This window comes from Anolis carolinensis, chromosome 4 (assembly GCF_035594765.1).
Source record: "Anolis carolinensis isolate JA03-04 chromosome 4, rAnoCar3.1.pri, whole genome shotgun sequence".
NCBI classification, from domain to species: domain Eukaryota; kingdom Metazoa; phylum Chordata; class Lepidosauria; order Squamata; family Dactyloidae; genus Anolis; species Anolis carolinensis.
Window position 1 is genome coordinate 27,333,799 of NC_085844.1, and position 16,363 is coordinate 27,350,161.

Sequence of the window (16,363 nt, forward strand, 5' to 3'; positions counted from 1 at the left end):
CCAACTAGGGCAGACCCAATCAATCAACTGAATTTGCGTAAGTGCTAATTTACCAAATGCTCATTGTTTCAGTGAGTCTGCTCGAGTTGGGATGAACAATTTGTCCTCAGCAAAAGCTCCTGCCATCATCAAATCCCAGCATAAAACAGAGTGACAGTAAACAATTCAGCACATGTAGGAAAAATATATTATTACATATTATAAACACTATGTACATAGGTTGAAATGGATGGCATTTTAGTTACAAATAACTTGCCATCTTACTTACAGTCATTATTTGCTATGTACATGGAAGCACTTGGAGGCACATGGCTAAGGTATACATTTCTCAGGACTTGATGGGAATTTAGTAAAGGGGAACACAGTCAGACACTTTCCGCATCAATAGCTCTGAACAAAAAAAGAGTATCGGATTTTCTAGCTAATTATTTGGTAGTGTGCAATTTTACTATAAATTCCAACTTAATGGATGCAATTTCTCAAACTCATTGTATTGCATATTAAACCTTTTTTTAAAGTCATTGTTTCCTCCTTCCGGTGAGTGAGATCATGAAGTCTGGGGTCCATAGATTATTTACATACTGCAAAGTGGGCAGCAATAAATAAGGAACGTTGTCGTGGAATGTTGGTCGATCTTGACTTAAACACACTTGTCAGTAACTAAGAGGTTTGTTTCCTCTGCCAAACGCGAAGGATGTGGTCAGTTGAGTTTTGTAACAGCCTCTTTTCTTGGCCCCAGCAGGTCTTCCGGATCTAAGTGAAACATTCCTTTCCTTGATATAAGGGAGAAATGCGGTGGCTTCCAGGGCTGCAGAATAATTTAACTAGATCTCTGTCAATGTGACCTTGAAACCTTCCACCAAGCTTTCTATGTTTAGGATGAAAGTGTCTTCATTGGAATAATGTTCGATGATGTTATCATCCATATTGACCAGGATTCTGGAATGAAAAAAAAGGCACATTAGCAAAATTCAGATGGATAGAAGGATATTTCCATATGTGTAAATACTTTGGCCATTTGTGTTAATGCTTTGACACAGCCCTCGGTGCAATTCAACACTTACTGGAGTCCCAGCTTCACGTATGAATTGAAGTGTTTTCCTCTGTACAATATGCATAGATTTGCATTCATGCTGATCCAAATCAGCCTCTCAAACAACACAAAGCACACTTCTTCCAAATTACTAGGACCCTCCTCCGCTCATTTGCATTATATTATACTATCTTTGCACACATATAGAATTATGCTATATTTGAACAGATTCTAGTTAGACACAGTATTATGGTCCCATTATCTTGTAATTCTATTTCATCTGATCTTGGAATAAGGAATAATGCCTTGAATATTTTCTGCTACTGTTGATCAATCTCATTGATAAATAAAATGCTATTTATCCTTCTATTGACATTTAACCTGTACTTTAAACTATTGAAACTGAATGATATTGTGCCTGTTAGGCCTGGCTCCTGTTGTGTTAACATTGATGTTGCGGGAGCTTCTGAAGGGTTATTGCCCCATTCACAGCTTGAGAAGGAAGGCATAACAAACAATGTAGCTATTTGAAATTAACCCCCTTTCTATTAATTGGTAATGAGTGCAAGATCAAGTTATATTTTAAAAAATATGCCATGGGAAGAATTCAACCTGCCTATCTACCTACCTACCTACCTACCTACCTATTATTTGATATTTCCTGGATACATTTAAAGGCATTTTGGTGGCAGGATGTATTTTTTGCTCATTAATATTACTATTTTTAAACAAAAAACAAATAACCATGCTACTAGCAATGTGATGAGTAATATTTAAGAAACTATAATGAGAAACAAATGTAGACAGATCACATTTGTGTCTTGCAATTGCCCAAACTCCAAGTTTTTTTTTTGCATAATATCTTAAGTGCAAAGCCAATCTGAAAATACCAGTTGAGGAAGAAGTTACAATGTGGGCATATTGGTTGTGATGACCTGTGTGGTGTAGCAAGGAGACCCACTGCAGCAGCTCCCACGTTGCAAAGTAATGTGAGAACACCTTTCCTATAATATATATCTAAGCCAACACATTTACCAAGAGCTCTATAGCGGCAAAGCATGGTGAGAAGTTAGCAGAAACCACACGGTTCAGTCCTTGCTCTGACCTCTACTGCAACCCTGTTTGAAGCATGAGCTGCTCAGAGAAGGGATCTCGCCTTGCAATGTGACCAAATATTACCTAAGCAGCACAAAGGAATCAAGGTCTTGCCTGAGGTCTCGAGGCTCTTTCATAAAAACATGAATCACGAGCTTCCACTTACCCTTTTTTGCTCTTCTTATAAAGCTTTGTGATCTTTTCGCCTGGAAGGCCATATTTCTCTGAAATCTAAATTTAATATTTTTTAAAGAAAGAAAAAAAGATACGTTAAATAGAAAACACCGCACAGCTATCATAATCTTCCATTAAAGTCTGGTTAACATTACTACCAATTTTAATGTGTAAATTTTGCAATAATGTATTTCTGTTCAGAGGTAAATCTTATAGAGCACAATGAGACTTTGCATCTGTAAGGTTGCAAACATCCATCCAGGATGATGTAGTGATTTGAGCATTGGGCTATGATTCTGGAGACAAGGGCTGAAATTCCCACTCACCCATCACTCACTGAGTGACCTTAGCCAGTTCACACTCTCTGGGTTTCAATGAATAGCTGATAGATGAAATTCACCAAACCCTTAAAAATAGATGAAACCTACCATTGTCCCATGAAGATTTCAGGAAAAGTGCCACTAGAAAGTCTAGTGGCCATACTCTCCCTTTAAAAGACTTGACAATATTAGTAAAGGTAAAGATTTCCCCTGAATTTCCCCTGAATTCCCCTGGGATTGGTGCTCATCTCAATTTCTAAGCCAGAGAGTCATATGGCCAGCATGACTGCATGGAGCGCCGTTACCTTCCCACCAGAGCAGTACCTATTGATCTACTCACGTTTGCATGTTTTGGAACTGCTAGGTTGGCAGAAGCTGGGGCTAACAGTAGGAGCTCACCTTGCTCCCTGAATTTGAACTGCCAACCTTTCGGTTAGCAAGTTCGGCAGCTCAGTGGTTTAACCCACTGCTCCATCAGGGGTCCCTTTGACAATATTACAATGTTGCATAAGGCTTGAAAACATGCACATAAGCTTGTTGTGGCAAGCTGAAGCGCAGACAAACTTGAGGACCAATTGGGAAGTTCTCAGGTATACCGCGCAATTTCCATGGGCCATGCTGGCTGAACAATTCTTGGACTTGTCCCAAGAAAATAGCTCTTACAACGTTCAATTCAAACTGATGGACTCAAGGACATCTATCACAATAGCTCAACACATTACCAGCCTGCAAAGTTCCTATGTTACGTAGGCATGTAAGCTGTTGTATTTATGCAGTAAATGAAGAACTGAAAAGCAGAAAGATACCTAAACTGTGTGTCTATTGAATAAAAAAGCTCCATTTTAATTTTCTCTCTCCCTTCCTCCCCATGTTATGTTAATATTACTTGAATAATCCTGGTCATGTTGATCATGTCCATCTGTGTTTATAGAGGTGTGGAGAAGAGAGACAATACGGCACGTCCTTCAGTTAGTCACAGATGTGTCAGTTTCAGAATTCTTTGTTAACGGACATGATTCCCCTGTCTTTCTGACTTTAATATATCAACATAGAAGTTCATTCCCAATGGGGGATAACATGTCAACAGAGGCTTCATCATCACAGAATTGTCTTTGACAACAGGAAACAGCAACACATCAAAGCAAAATGCCTTTCTTCTTTCCAGGTCAATATAATTTTAAAACATAATGAAATTATGGACCTTAAAAGGATTAAAAAATAAACTTTACCTAAATCCCTCCTTTGAGAAGGGGTCACTATATCTAAACAAGTGGCTCTCAATGTAGGGTTTTTATCTGTCTGTGGTCACAAATTGTTATGATTGAGCCTCATGGCTCTGCTTCTGGCAGACGTGGACGTAAGACTCCTCGAGAGTCAGATACTCTCGAGGAGCGAGAAAGAAAGAGGCTGCGAGATATCTTTGCAGAACCGTCTGACGAAGAGTCTTTTAAGGGGTTCACGGAGAGAATGGAGGAAGAGCTGGTTAGCTCGGAAGAGGATGAGATGGATTGGACTCGGGTAAGGGAGGAGTTGGGTGCCACTGGCAATAATGGGATGGAAGATGAATGGGGACCTTCAGGATTAGACCCATGGACAAGCTGGAGGGATGGGACGGGATCCACAGCTGGGGATGCTGTGGGGCGTAGTCAGAGGTGTTCCAGCTCTGATGAGGAAAGTGATGAGGAAACGCCCGGGTTAAGGAGGGCAGCTGATAGTGATGAGGATTTGTAACTGGCATAAAATGAGGCTTGGGAGCAATTGCAAATTGCGTTGGGCAAGGTAATCTGGACGAACGCTTGGGATCTGTGTGGGACGCTTTCCTGAAGACGGGTGTGTTTTCGTGTGCTGATACCTTTGACCTTCCGTCGTCTTCTTGACGGACGCCATCTGCTACTCTGGATTTACGGACTGAAAACTGACTACGGGCTCGCTTTCTCCTATTGGACTTGGAAAACTGCAAACGTCTGATTCTGCCTCTCGACCTTCGGAACGAATTGGGACTACGCTACTGCTTCAATCCTTGGCTGTTGAGTTTGTATTGGAAATTTGCCTTGCTGTGTGAAGGAGTGACTCCTAGTTACTCAAAACATAGTGCTGGCAGCAGAGAGTTATTTGCTGCCAATTAGTTGCATTCTTTTGAACTCTTTGTTTCCCAGCTTCTGTTTGTTTTTCCCCAGGCTGAAGCAAGCTGTTTTGATTTTACCCGGATTAAACTCCGGTTTAATCCGGTTTATCTTTTGAACGTTTTTTCTTGCCCCTTTTTGTTTTTAAAGGCTAAGTTGCCTTGCCCTTGTCTTTTACGGGCATTTTGAGTTCTGTAAATCCAATAAACTCTGTTATCTTTGATCTTGTGGCGTTCTGTCCTTGACAGATTGCCCAACGCCCATAAAAAAGTTTACTGCAGTAATAAATCTCGTCAGGAAGACGATGGATGAGTTAAAGGCTAAGTTTGACCAATTACAGGCGGCCTTTAACGTCAGTCAAGCAGCCCATGCTGTTAAAGGACATGTTTTGACCCCTGAACGCTTTGACGGATCCAGGTGCAAACTGCCAACTTTTTTGGCACAAGTTGAGCTTTATTTTTCTCAGCTCAGTGCTCATGCTTACCCTACGGACACTAGCAAGGTGGCATTTATTTTGAGTTTGTTGACTGGTCCCGCAGGACAATGGGCCACCAATTTGATTTTGGGAAATGACCCAGTCAAGGACAATTTGAATAATTTCAAGAAGCTTCTAACTGACACTTTTGGGGATCCCCTCCGTACGGAGAATGCTGGGTGGGCTCTGTATCGGTTGAAACAGGGAAAGGGGACTGTTTTGGATTACTTAAATAAGTTTAATTTGTACCGTCACCAGCTGGACTGGGGGGAAAATGCATTCATGCTTTTGTTTACTGCTGGTTTAAGTGATTACCTCCAGGACGAATTGGCACGCTTGGAGCCGGCCGAAAATTGGGATGCCTTAGTAGCTAAAGTGCTGCGTTTGGATGCCAGGTTCGAGTCCCGTAAGCACTCAAAAGCAATGTGTGCGCCACCTATGCATGTAACCAAGGCACCTGTGGTGATGGGGGAAGAGCCTATGGAGCTTGGGGTCTTTAAAAAGCTGTCTACTGAAGAAAAGAACCGTAGGAGGCAGCTGGGGTTGTGTTTGTACTGTGGGAATGCTGGGCATTTTGCCAAAAACTGTAATGTGAAACCTTCCCAGCTGTCGGGAAAAGGCCAGCCCTAGTGCGACGTGAGTCCAACGCATTAGGGCTTCTAAAGCAGTCAGCTGAGGGGAAGAAGCATGTTTTCGTACCCATTACGTTATCTGTTGGGGGAAAGGAACTTGTTTCTACTTTGGCACTGCTGGACTCAGGGGCTACGGTCTCTTACGTAGATATTGAGTTTGCTAGGAAGCATGGCATTCCTATAGTGCGCAAGGCATGCGACGTGTGGGTGGAAGGTACGGATGGGAGACTATTGGAGACTGGGGTGGTTAACCATGAGACCTCAGCAGTAATGTGGGAAGTGCAGGGAGTAACGGGAACGTTTGTGTGGGATATTACGAGCTTGCCCAGATACGATGTGATCTTAGGGATGGATTGGCTAGCCGTAGTAAATCCACAAGTAGATTGGGTGGCACGTAAGCTGACCTTAAAGAGGCAGGGTTGTTGTACTCTGAATACTACTCAGCCTGATATGGAGGGAGTGCCTGATGAGTATGGGGAGTTCGCTGATGTATTCTGTAAAAAGGAAGCGGACAAGTTACCGCCGCATAGGCCGTATGATTGCGCCATTAAACTAGCGGAAGGTGCAAGATTGCCAGCGGGAAGGCTGTACGCCTTGACTGTACCGGAAAGGCAAGCTTTACGAGAGTTCCTAGATGAGAATTTAGCCAAGGGGTTTATTCGCCCATCTAGCTCTCCAACTGCGGCGCCGGTATTCTTTGTGGCCAAGAAGACTGGGGACCTTAGGTTGGTTTCCGACTATCGTATCCTTAACAAATACACCATTAGGGATAGGTACCCGCTACCTTTAATCTCGGAACTGCTATCAAGGGTGCAAGGGGCTAAGGTCTTTACCAAGCTTGACCTGCGGGGGGCGTATAACTTAATCAGAATACGGGAAGGTGATGAATGGAAGACGGCATTTAACACGTGTTTCGGATGCCACGAGTTCCGAGTCATGCCTTTCGGACTTTGCAATGCGCCCGCGGTCTTCCAGAGGTTCATAAACGATGTGTTTAGGGACCTAATTGATCAATTTGTGGTGGTTTATTTGGATGATATCTTGATTTTTTCTAAGGACAAGAAAGAACATCGTCAGCATGTCAAGCAGGTTCTGCACCGCCTGCGGGCTAGTGGGCTCTTCGCCAAGGCTTCCAAGTGCGTCTTTCATGTGCCTGAAGTGGAGTTCCTAGGTCATGTAGTGTCAGGTAGGGAACTTAAAATGGACCCACATAAGGTTGACGCCGTCAACTCATGGCAGGAGCTCAAGACCAAGAAGGATGTGCAAAGGTTCTTAGGGTTCGCTAATTACTACCGGGAGTTTATCCCGAATTTTGCCAAGCTCACGGTGCCTTTGACGCAGCTCCTGCGTAAGAAACAGCCATTTGTGTGGGGGCGGGAAGCTCACGACGCGTTTTTGCAACTAAAGTCTAGCTTTCAGTCAGACAACATACTAACACACCCTGATGTGGACAAACCGTTCGTGGTAGAAGCGGACGCTTCTAGCTACGCGTTGGGGGCTGTATTGTCTCAGAGAGATTCCTCAGGGACCTTGCGTCCCTGTGGATTTTATTCGCGGCAACTAACACCATTTGAGCAGAACTATACCATATGGGAGAAGGAGTTGTTGGCGATTAAGGTGGCGTTTGAGGTGTGGCGGCACTGGCTAGAAGGGGCGCGGCACCAAATCGTGGTCAGGTCTGATCACAAGAATTTGGAACACTTGCAAACAGCTAAAAAGTTAAACCAGCGTCAAATCCGATGGGCTTTGTTTTTCTCCAGGTTTAACTTCAAGGTGCAATTTGTGGAAGGGAAGGCAAACTTGCGGGCCGATGCCTTGTCCCGCAAGCCGGAGTTTAAGACCAATGAGCAGGTAGTATGTCAAACCATCTTGCCTACTGCCTCTCTATGTGTTGTAGATAATGAGCCCGGGTTACATGACCAGATCATTGAGGCCCAAAGAGAAGATGTGTGGACTCAGGAACAACTCATGCTGTTGTCAGCAGGTAACCGTACAATACTGCCTCACCTACAAGACCAAGACGGAGTATTGGTACGCAGGGGGCAGGTCTATGTACCAGTGGGGGCCCTCAGGTTAGAGGTAATTAGAGCCCACCATGATGAACCCATGGCTGGGCACTTTGGCAGATTCAAGACCGTGCAGCTCATTACCAGGAGCTACTGGTGGCCAAAGATGCGGCAAGACATTCTGCGCTTTTGTGACAGCTGCGCTGTTTGCCAGCAGAGTAAGACGCCTGTGGGGCGCCCTAGAGGGTTGTTGTCGTCTCTACCTGTTCCTGAGAGGCCATGGCAAATCATTTCCATGGATTTCATTTCAGATTTGCCTAAGTCTGGGGGTTATACTTGTATTTGGGTGGTGGTGGATTTATTTAGCAAGCTGGCTCATTTTATTCCTTGTTCGACCATTCCGGCGGCCCCTACGTTGGCCTTATTGTTTACTAAGCACATCTACCGTTTGCACGGAGCTCCTGAGGTGATTATTTCGGATAGGGCTCCACAATTTGTGTCACGCTTTTGGAAACACTTCCATGAGTGCTTAGGTACTAAGTTAAACGTCTCTTCAGCGTTTCATCCGCAAACGGATGGTCAGTCGGAACGGGTTAATGGGCTCTTAGAGCAATATTTACGTTGTTTTTGTTTAGATCAACCCACTGCTTGGGTGAAGTGGCTACCGGTGGCGGAGTTTGCTTACAACAATGCGGTGCACACGTCTAGTCAGCATACGCCATTTGAACTGACTTATGGTTTTCACCCACGGGGAGGTGTGGCGCCGTCGACCAATGTGGTCTCTTCTGACCCTGTGTACCGCTCCTCGGAAATGGCTGCGTTGCATGATGTTGCCCGTCGCTTACTGTTGGAAGCTAAGGCAACGCAAAAGACTCAGGCCGATCGCCGCAGGCAGGCAGGGGAGGAGTTGGAAGAAGGGGATTTGGTGTGGTTGTCTTCCAAGCATATTAAACAGGCTGGGGGAAAGTTTGCGCCTCGGTATTTGGGTCCCTTTCCTATAGTTAAAAAGATCTCTTCCGTTGCGTTTCGTTTGCGTTTACCGTCTAGTTTAAAGGTCCATCCAGTGTTCCATCGTTCGCTGTTGAAATTGGATACCTCCAGTCGTCGTAATGCTATAGCGGAGGATATCACTGCCACCTCTCCGCCTTCGGGGGAGGAGGCCTTTGTGAGAGGGGATAGTGTTATGATTGAGCCTCATGGCTCTGCTTCTGGCAGACGTGGACGTAAGACTCCTCGAGAGTCAGATACTCTCGAGGAGCGAGAAAGAAAGAGGCTGCGAGATATCTTTGCAGAACCGTCTGACGAAGAGTCTTTTAAGGGGTTCACGGAGAGAATGGAGGAAGAGCTGGTTAGCTCGGAAGAGGATGAGATGGATTGGACTCGGGTAAGGGAGGAGTTGGGTGCCACTGGCAATAATGGGATGGAAGATGAATGGGGACCTTCAGGATTAGACCCATGGACAAGCTGGAGGGATGGGACGGGATCCACAGCTGGGGATGCTGTGGGGCGTAGTCAGAGGTGTTCCAGCTCTGATGAGGAAAGTGATGAGGAAACGCCCGGGTTAAGGAGGGCAGCTGATAGTGATGAGGATTTGTAACTGGCATAAAATGAGGCTTGGGAGCAATTGCAAATTGCGTTGGGCAAGGTAATCTGGACGAACGCTTGGGATCTGTGTGGGACGCTTTCCTGAAGACGGGTGTGTTTTCGTGTGCTGATACCTTTGACCTTCCGTCGTCTTCTTGACGGACGCCATCTGCTACTCTGGATTTACGGACTGAAAACTGACTACGGGCTCGCTTTCTCCTATTGGACTTGGAAAACTGCAAACGTCTGATTCTGCCTCTCGACCTTCGGAACGAATTGGGACTACGCTACTGCTTCAATCCTTGGCTGTTGAGTTTGTATTGGAAATTTGCCTTGCTGTGTGAAGGAGTGACTCCTAGTTACTCAAAACATAGTGCTGGCAGCAGAGAGTTATTTGCTGCCAATTAGTTGCATTCTTTTGAACTCTTTGTTTCCCAGCTTCTGTTTGTTTTTCCCCAGGCTGAAGCAAGCTGTTTTGATTTTACCCGGATTAAACTCCGGTTTAATCCGGTTTATCTTTTGAACGTTTTTTCTTGCCCCTTTTTGTTTTTAAAGGCTAAGTTGCCTTGCCCTTGTCTTTTACGGGCATTTTGAGTTCTGTAAATCCAATAAACTCTGTTATCTTTGATCTTGTGGCGTTCTGTCCTTGACACAAATTTGTCCTCTCCTTACTGCTGTCCTGATTACAATATCCAAAGGGGATATATTCCTGAACTTTGAATGGATATATGAAACCACAAATACAGTAGAGTCTCACTTATACAACACTCGCTTATCCAACATTCTGGATTATCCAACGCATTTTTGTAGTCGATGTTTTCAATACATCATGATATTTTGGTGCTAAATTCGTAAATACAGTAATTACTACATAGCATTACTGAGTATTGAACTACTTTTTCTGTCAAATTTGTTGTATAACATGATGTTTTGGTGCTTAATTTGTAAAATCATAACCTAATTTAATGTTTAATAGGCTTTTCCTTAATCCCTCCTTATTATCCAACATATTTGCTTATCCAACATTTTACCGGCCCGTTTATGTTGGATAAGTGAGACTCTACTGTAACAACAAACCTTATTGGGTTGCTGTGAGTTTTCCAGGCTGTTTGGCCATGTTCCAGAATACTTCTCTCCTGATGTTTCACCCACATCTATGGCAGGCATCCTCAGAGGTTGTGAGGTGTGCTGGAAAACTAGGTAAGTGGGGTTTATATATCTGTGGAACGTCCAGGGTGGGAGAAAGAACTCTTGTCTGTTTGAGGCAAGTGTGAATGTTGCACTTGATTACCTTGATGAGCATTGAATAGCCTTGCAGCTTCAAAGCTTTGCTGCTTCCAGCCTGGGGGAATCCTTTGTTGAGAGGTGATTAGCTGGCCCTGATCATGACTTCCACTGCATGGAAGATTTCTTACTGCTTCAGAGGAAATACATGAACCTAATTCTGTGGTTGAAGGCTTTCACAACCGGAATCACTGGGTTGCTGTGAGTTTTCTGGGCTGTATGGCCATGTTCCAGAAGCATTCTCCCCTGATGTTTCACCCACATCTATAGCAGGCATCCTCAGAGGTTATGAGGTATACTGGAAACTAGGCGAGGGAAGTTTGTATATCTGTGGAAAGTCCAGGGTGTGAGAAATAACTCTTGTCTGTTGGAGTCAAGTGTGAATGTTGCAATTAAGGAGGAGGATAAATTTTGTCCTTCCCAGTAGTTTCAAGCAAAAGCAGACTGTTGCAGCATCTCCTAACTTGTATTTTTCCTTCATTTATAACTTTCCCAAGTGGACTGCATGCTGATACAGCTTAAAACCATATGCGTCCCAGTTTTCATCAGGGAAAAGTTTAATCAAGGTGATTAATAGCAACATTCACACTTTCCAGAAACAGACAAAAGTTCTTTCTCCCACTCTAGACCTTCCACATATATATAAACCTCCCTTGCCTAGCTTCCAATATACCTCACAACCTCTGAGGATGCCTGTGAATGAAATGTCAGGAGAGAATGCTTCTGGAAGATGGCCATGCAGCCCGGAAAACTCACAGCAACTCAGAACCTAAATCTGTTATTTCCAACTAGAGAAACCCATCAAATCAGTGAATCTTACCCGAGTGTTGATTTAACAAATTCCCATTGATTCAATGGGTCTATTCTGATTGCAATTAGCAAATGAATTTGGATCCTGCAACCATACAAATGTCCAAACTGGCATCTATTTACAAGATTATTTTATCCTCCATCAAATATAAATTGAGCATGCTAGTATTCAGGCTGGATTTGTTTTAATGCAAGTGTGTGGAATAACAGATGCTCAGAGACCAGGTGATGTTGTTATTTCTTCTGTTTCTGACATCTTGGGATCTGAGTGCAATTTTTATCCCCCAACATTTCCCCAGTGGAAACTGGGAGACATATGGCTAAGCAGTATCAGAATGCAATCCACTTGAGAAAGTTATGAATGAAGGAAATATGCAAGTTGGGAGAGGCTGCAACAGTTTGCTTTTGCTTGAGACTACTGGGAAGGGCAAAATTCCTACTCCTCCTTGCTCTCTTCCTCTCCTGCCTCCCAAGTGATCTGAGGGAGTATTTTGCAGCAATGAAAGTAATTTGAGAACAAAGGCTAGAGGTGAGGGAAGGAGAGAGATACTGGGATATTTTAATAGCTGAAAACGTAGGGAAGAGGGGATTAATCAGGATAGTCCCCACTCCATCAAGAGTGTTGGAAGGTTCATTGATGTGGCCAAAGCAGCACTACACAGAGACACAAGGAAGAAGAGCTTGGGACCCCTAAGGGTTTCAAACATGGTAGTATAAAATCTAAGGATGTGCTGAGAGCAGTAAAAAGGAATAGCATGTCGGGAATGTGGAACATCAACAATTTATGCTGGGACATATGGCTCAGTTTCCATGTGTAGATGCTCAGTTAATAATATACTATTTGTTTCCTTTTACCCTCCGCTGTTGATATATTATGCTCCTTCCCCTCCCCTCCTTTTACTCACAGCATAACCATAACCTGTTTTGCATAGCTTCCAGTTAGCCTCACACGAACACAGTTTTCAAAGCTGTTTCCTAGTTTCAATGCAGACAGCTAATTGAAGTTCACCTCACACTTTTCCTATGACTCAGCCTCAGGGCAAATAAAAAGGCGAAAAGAGATAAGCGCTGCATGCAAGGACATTCACGCTACAGAATTCTTCTCAAAATAAGGGGGTAAGAAATTTTTTGCCATGAATGTACCAGCTGGAAATTCAGAGATTTCAATCAGCAGTGAACAAAGGAAGCCCAATGTAGCTTTTAAAGCATTAAATACACGGAATCACCAGCGGTTTCTTCCCCACTTGTCTATCTGATTGCAATTTCCAGTTACCAGTAGTAATTATCTGTGATCTGCTAATGGTACAAGTGAATTGTGTAGCTCCATACTTTCCCAACATTTCAAAGAGGAAAAGTGGGTTGTATCAGAGTATAGTGAAATGGCAAAGTTGTGAGCAAATAGGAACACACAAGGCAGGAGAGACTAAAACAGTTTGCTTTCCTTGAGTCTATTTGGAAAGGACAATCCATCCTCTTCTCTCTCCCCTTCCAAGTGTAGTATAAACTACCTTTGAACTTGAACTCAATATACAGCAATTTAAGCAGAGTGTGGACTTAGTGAGAACATGGGAAGAGGAGACATAAAGTAGCTCAAAGGTAGGAGGATGAATCAGTTGACAAAAGTTGGAGGGTATGATCTCCCATAATATTTTCTTCAGGATCATCTATGGCATTTTTTAAAGATCAACTTTCTATACTGTAGGAAATTCGGACACCCTCCTGAATATGGATGTCCCAACCCTCTGGATATTACTAATCCTCCTTCCTCCAAAGTGTTTTCTGTTTGCCTGCAGAAATGCCTTCGACTTTATAGTGAAGGCTTTAAAAATGGTTTGGAATCTGAATTCATAAACAAAACTGATTGCATTTTTCAGGTCATGGAAAAGGGCTACAGAGGAAGCTCTGTCTTTGAGCGGATGCAGTATGCATTGTGTGCTTTCTAGGGTTGTTTTATTGTAAGCTGTCTTTTTTCTGAACTGGATGAAATCCTTTCTTTTCCTAAACCCATGTTTTATGTACAACAGCCCTGTTTTTAGCTCTTATAAAAAGTCTAATGAAACAGGCAGTTCCCAATGAGAATTCATGCCACAATAAACAGTTTATTCTCTAAGGTGCCATAGTACTTTTTTGTCTCCCAGAAGAGAAAAAGAAAACAGGAATGATGAAGATAAACTGCCTGGTTTTTCTAGGACACAACAACAAAGGGAGGGAGAAGGATAAAGCAAATGCTAAATATGAGAAAATGCAACCAAGTATCAAGGAAAGCTACAGATCAGTGTGTGATAAACAAGGGGAAAGAAATCAGAGTTCATACAACTAGTAAACAATGGAACCACTCTTTAATTTTCATGTTCTTAATAAGCTGAGCTTTTGAAACAATGGGCTTAGAACATATAGCACTGCCAACCTCAAGGTAGTGTGTGTATGTGTATACAGTACAGTATCTTATTATAGGATGTTTCAAAAAGATGAACCACCTCTGAAATCACTATATTCCTGCAATGGTAAGCAGTCTATGAAGGACATGCTCATCACTTGAAAGTGTAGGGCACAGACTTTCAAATGATTACTGCTAGATGCCATTCGCCAAACGTTGTTGAAACACACGTTGCACTGCTGAATTGCACCTTATGTTGCAGGGTCACTATCTTCTGAATGGCTGAGGTCAGAGGCTGGGAGAGAGTGATCCATATGCACTGTACTAATTCAATATGTAATATTGGCAATAATGAGAATAGAACATATCTATGGCAGTGATTGTTTTTACTATGCTGCAGCCACATAGTCTGAGCTGGTGTTCTTCTGCCCAGTGGAGTGGTAATGCAATGTCTGGTCAGAGAGCAGACAATGTAACCACTCTGATACAATTTGTTACCAAAACAGAATCCCAATCTAAAGAGAAATCAGGGGATTGTTCATACTACATAGTTATAGAACTAGGGTTTGGGTTCAGGTTACCTACAAGAGTGTGGTCCAACCTTTAGTTACCTGAGGGCCAATCAAACTTTAGTATAGGAATGTGAGGGCCAGAGACATTCCAGAAAGAAAACAAATTACATAATTAATATTGAATTACATAATTAAAATATTAATATTGAATTGCATAATTAAAATATTTTTCCAGTAAGAAGGGCAAGGGCCAACAGAAATGAAGACCTACAGGATCGCCTTCTCCTGCACAACCTGGCTTTTGGGACCCTTAGATCCTCTGGCAGACGATTACCCTAACCGGCCAGAACCAAACTGGTGACTGTGATTTTGAGGACCTTGGTGTATTTTTGTTTACGTTGGTGTGTTTTTATATGTTTTAACTTTGTTGTATTCCATCTTGAGCCATCAGGAGTGGCGAGTAATAAATCAAATGTATCATCATCATCATCATCATCAATAGGTGAAGTATTCCACTTTAACTGCCAGGACTCCATATTATGGAATTCTGGAGTTTGTAATTTGATAAAGCACTAAAACACTCTGGCTAACGTCCCTCCCTAAACTACTTAAATTGTCATAGGACAGAAGTGGGATAATATTGCTATAACTCTATAGTGTGAATGCAACCCTTGTGGGGAAAAGGAAGGATTTTTGAAGCAAAAGAAGCAATGGAATATTTGAGGCATTTTGAAATAGATTCACTTCCTGGACTCTATGCCTCCCAGGTATTATTTCAGTAGTAAGCCAATCTGTACTTTACAGAGGTTGCAAAAACTTTTAAACTACAAACTGTGCCACAGAATCTGGGAGTTGAGTCCAGATGAGCATTTTTTCCAAGCTCTATTTTTTGTAAGGTTTTAAGATTGTGTTGAAACTGTATAACTGTAATGGAAGACCACTAACCCATGGGTATTGGATGTATATTTTTAGAAAAAGATAAACAAATATGCATGAGAGGACAAACACTTCCCCCACAGACTGAAAACCACATTATCTCTGAAGCCAGGGAGATTTGCCAGTTCAAAATACTCCCTGACTAGTCAATTCTTGGATCTAGTTTGTAATCTTTTCTAGTATACACTGAATAGGTTTGGAGATGAAGTAAAACTTGAGTCGATCATATAGCATAATATTAGGAAAATAGCTAATGAGTGAAGGGAGGTTCCAGTTCAAAAAAGGACATCCCTCAACTGCCAATGATGTTCAAAAACTTGCATGATGTGTTTTGTTGGCCAACGAAGACATTGCTCTCCTGTGGATTTTGTTTTGTTTTGCTGTATGGCTACCCTGAATATGTTCCCTGGATTTGAAGATACCAAATTTAGCTGCAACAGTGGAATCCGAAACAAGAGGGAACTAGGGACTGGGGGTTAACTCTTTGTTGTTTGTACCTCCAACAAAAAAAACCTTTTTTTCTAGTGGACAATAATTAGCTGAATTGAACTTATATAGAACCCTTTCCCCCAAATGTAGCCGTGCAGAAACCTCCTGAGAAATACAATATTCCCAGCCTAAGAAGGGGCCTGTAGCTTTCCAAGAGGAGTTCTTTTACTGCTGGCTAATGGAGTTCACATTTAATTGTCCTTTGTCTTCACTCCCACATTGGCAAGAGGGGAGTCACCTTTGCATGCATTAAATCTCTCTTAGCCAACTGAACTACAATAGAAACAACAGGAAATACATAATGTAGGCTTGTGACTCTAACACCATCACTTTTCTTCTTCAGTATGATTTTTAAAACATATTTTGCCTGACGCAGGAACTGGGTAGGTATGTGTGCATTTTCCTGAACGGTTTTGAACATTTCCTCCAAAACCAAATAAGAAGGTGGTCCAATGTCACTTCTGGTCATGCCAAATGACCCTCACAATGACATATCATGTCACTCAAAATGGC

General features: G+C 42.7%; 1 protein-coding gene across 3 annotated transcripts in view; it reads right to left on the reverse strand.

Moving 5' to 3' along the window:
* Positions 1–168: 168 nt before the first annotated feature.
* The window catches only part of grhl2 (grainyhead like transcription factor 2), a 102,585-nt gene continuing 86,390 nt past the window's right edge, over positions 169–16,363 (reverse strand). For all 3 annotated transcript variants that reach the window (XM_062980127.1, XM_062980128.1, XM_062980129.1), the window contains exons 15-16: positions 2,295–2,359; positions 169–939 (exon numbers count right to left, since the gene is read on the reverse strand). In XM_062980127.1, coding sequence (XP_062836197.1) covers positions 825–939; positions 2,295–2,359 — 180 coding nt within the window. In that variant the 3' untranslated portion in view covers positions 169–824. The remainder of the gene's footprint in view (positions 940–2,294; positions 2,360–16,363) is intronic.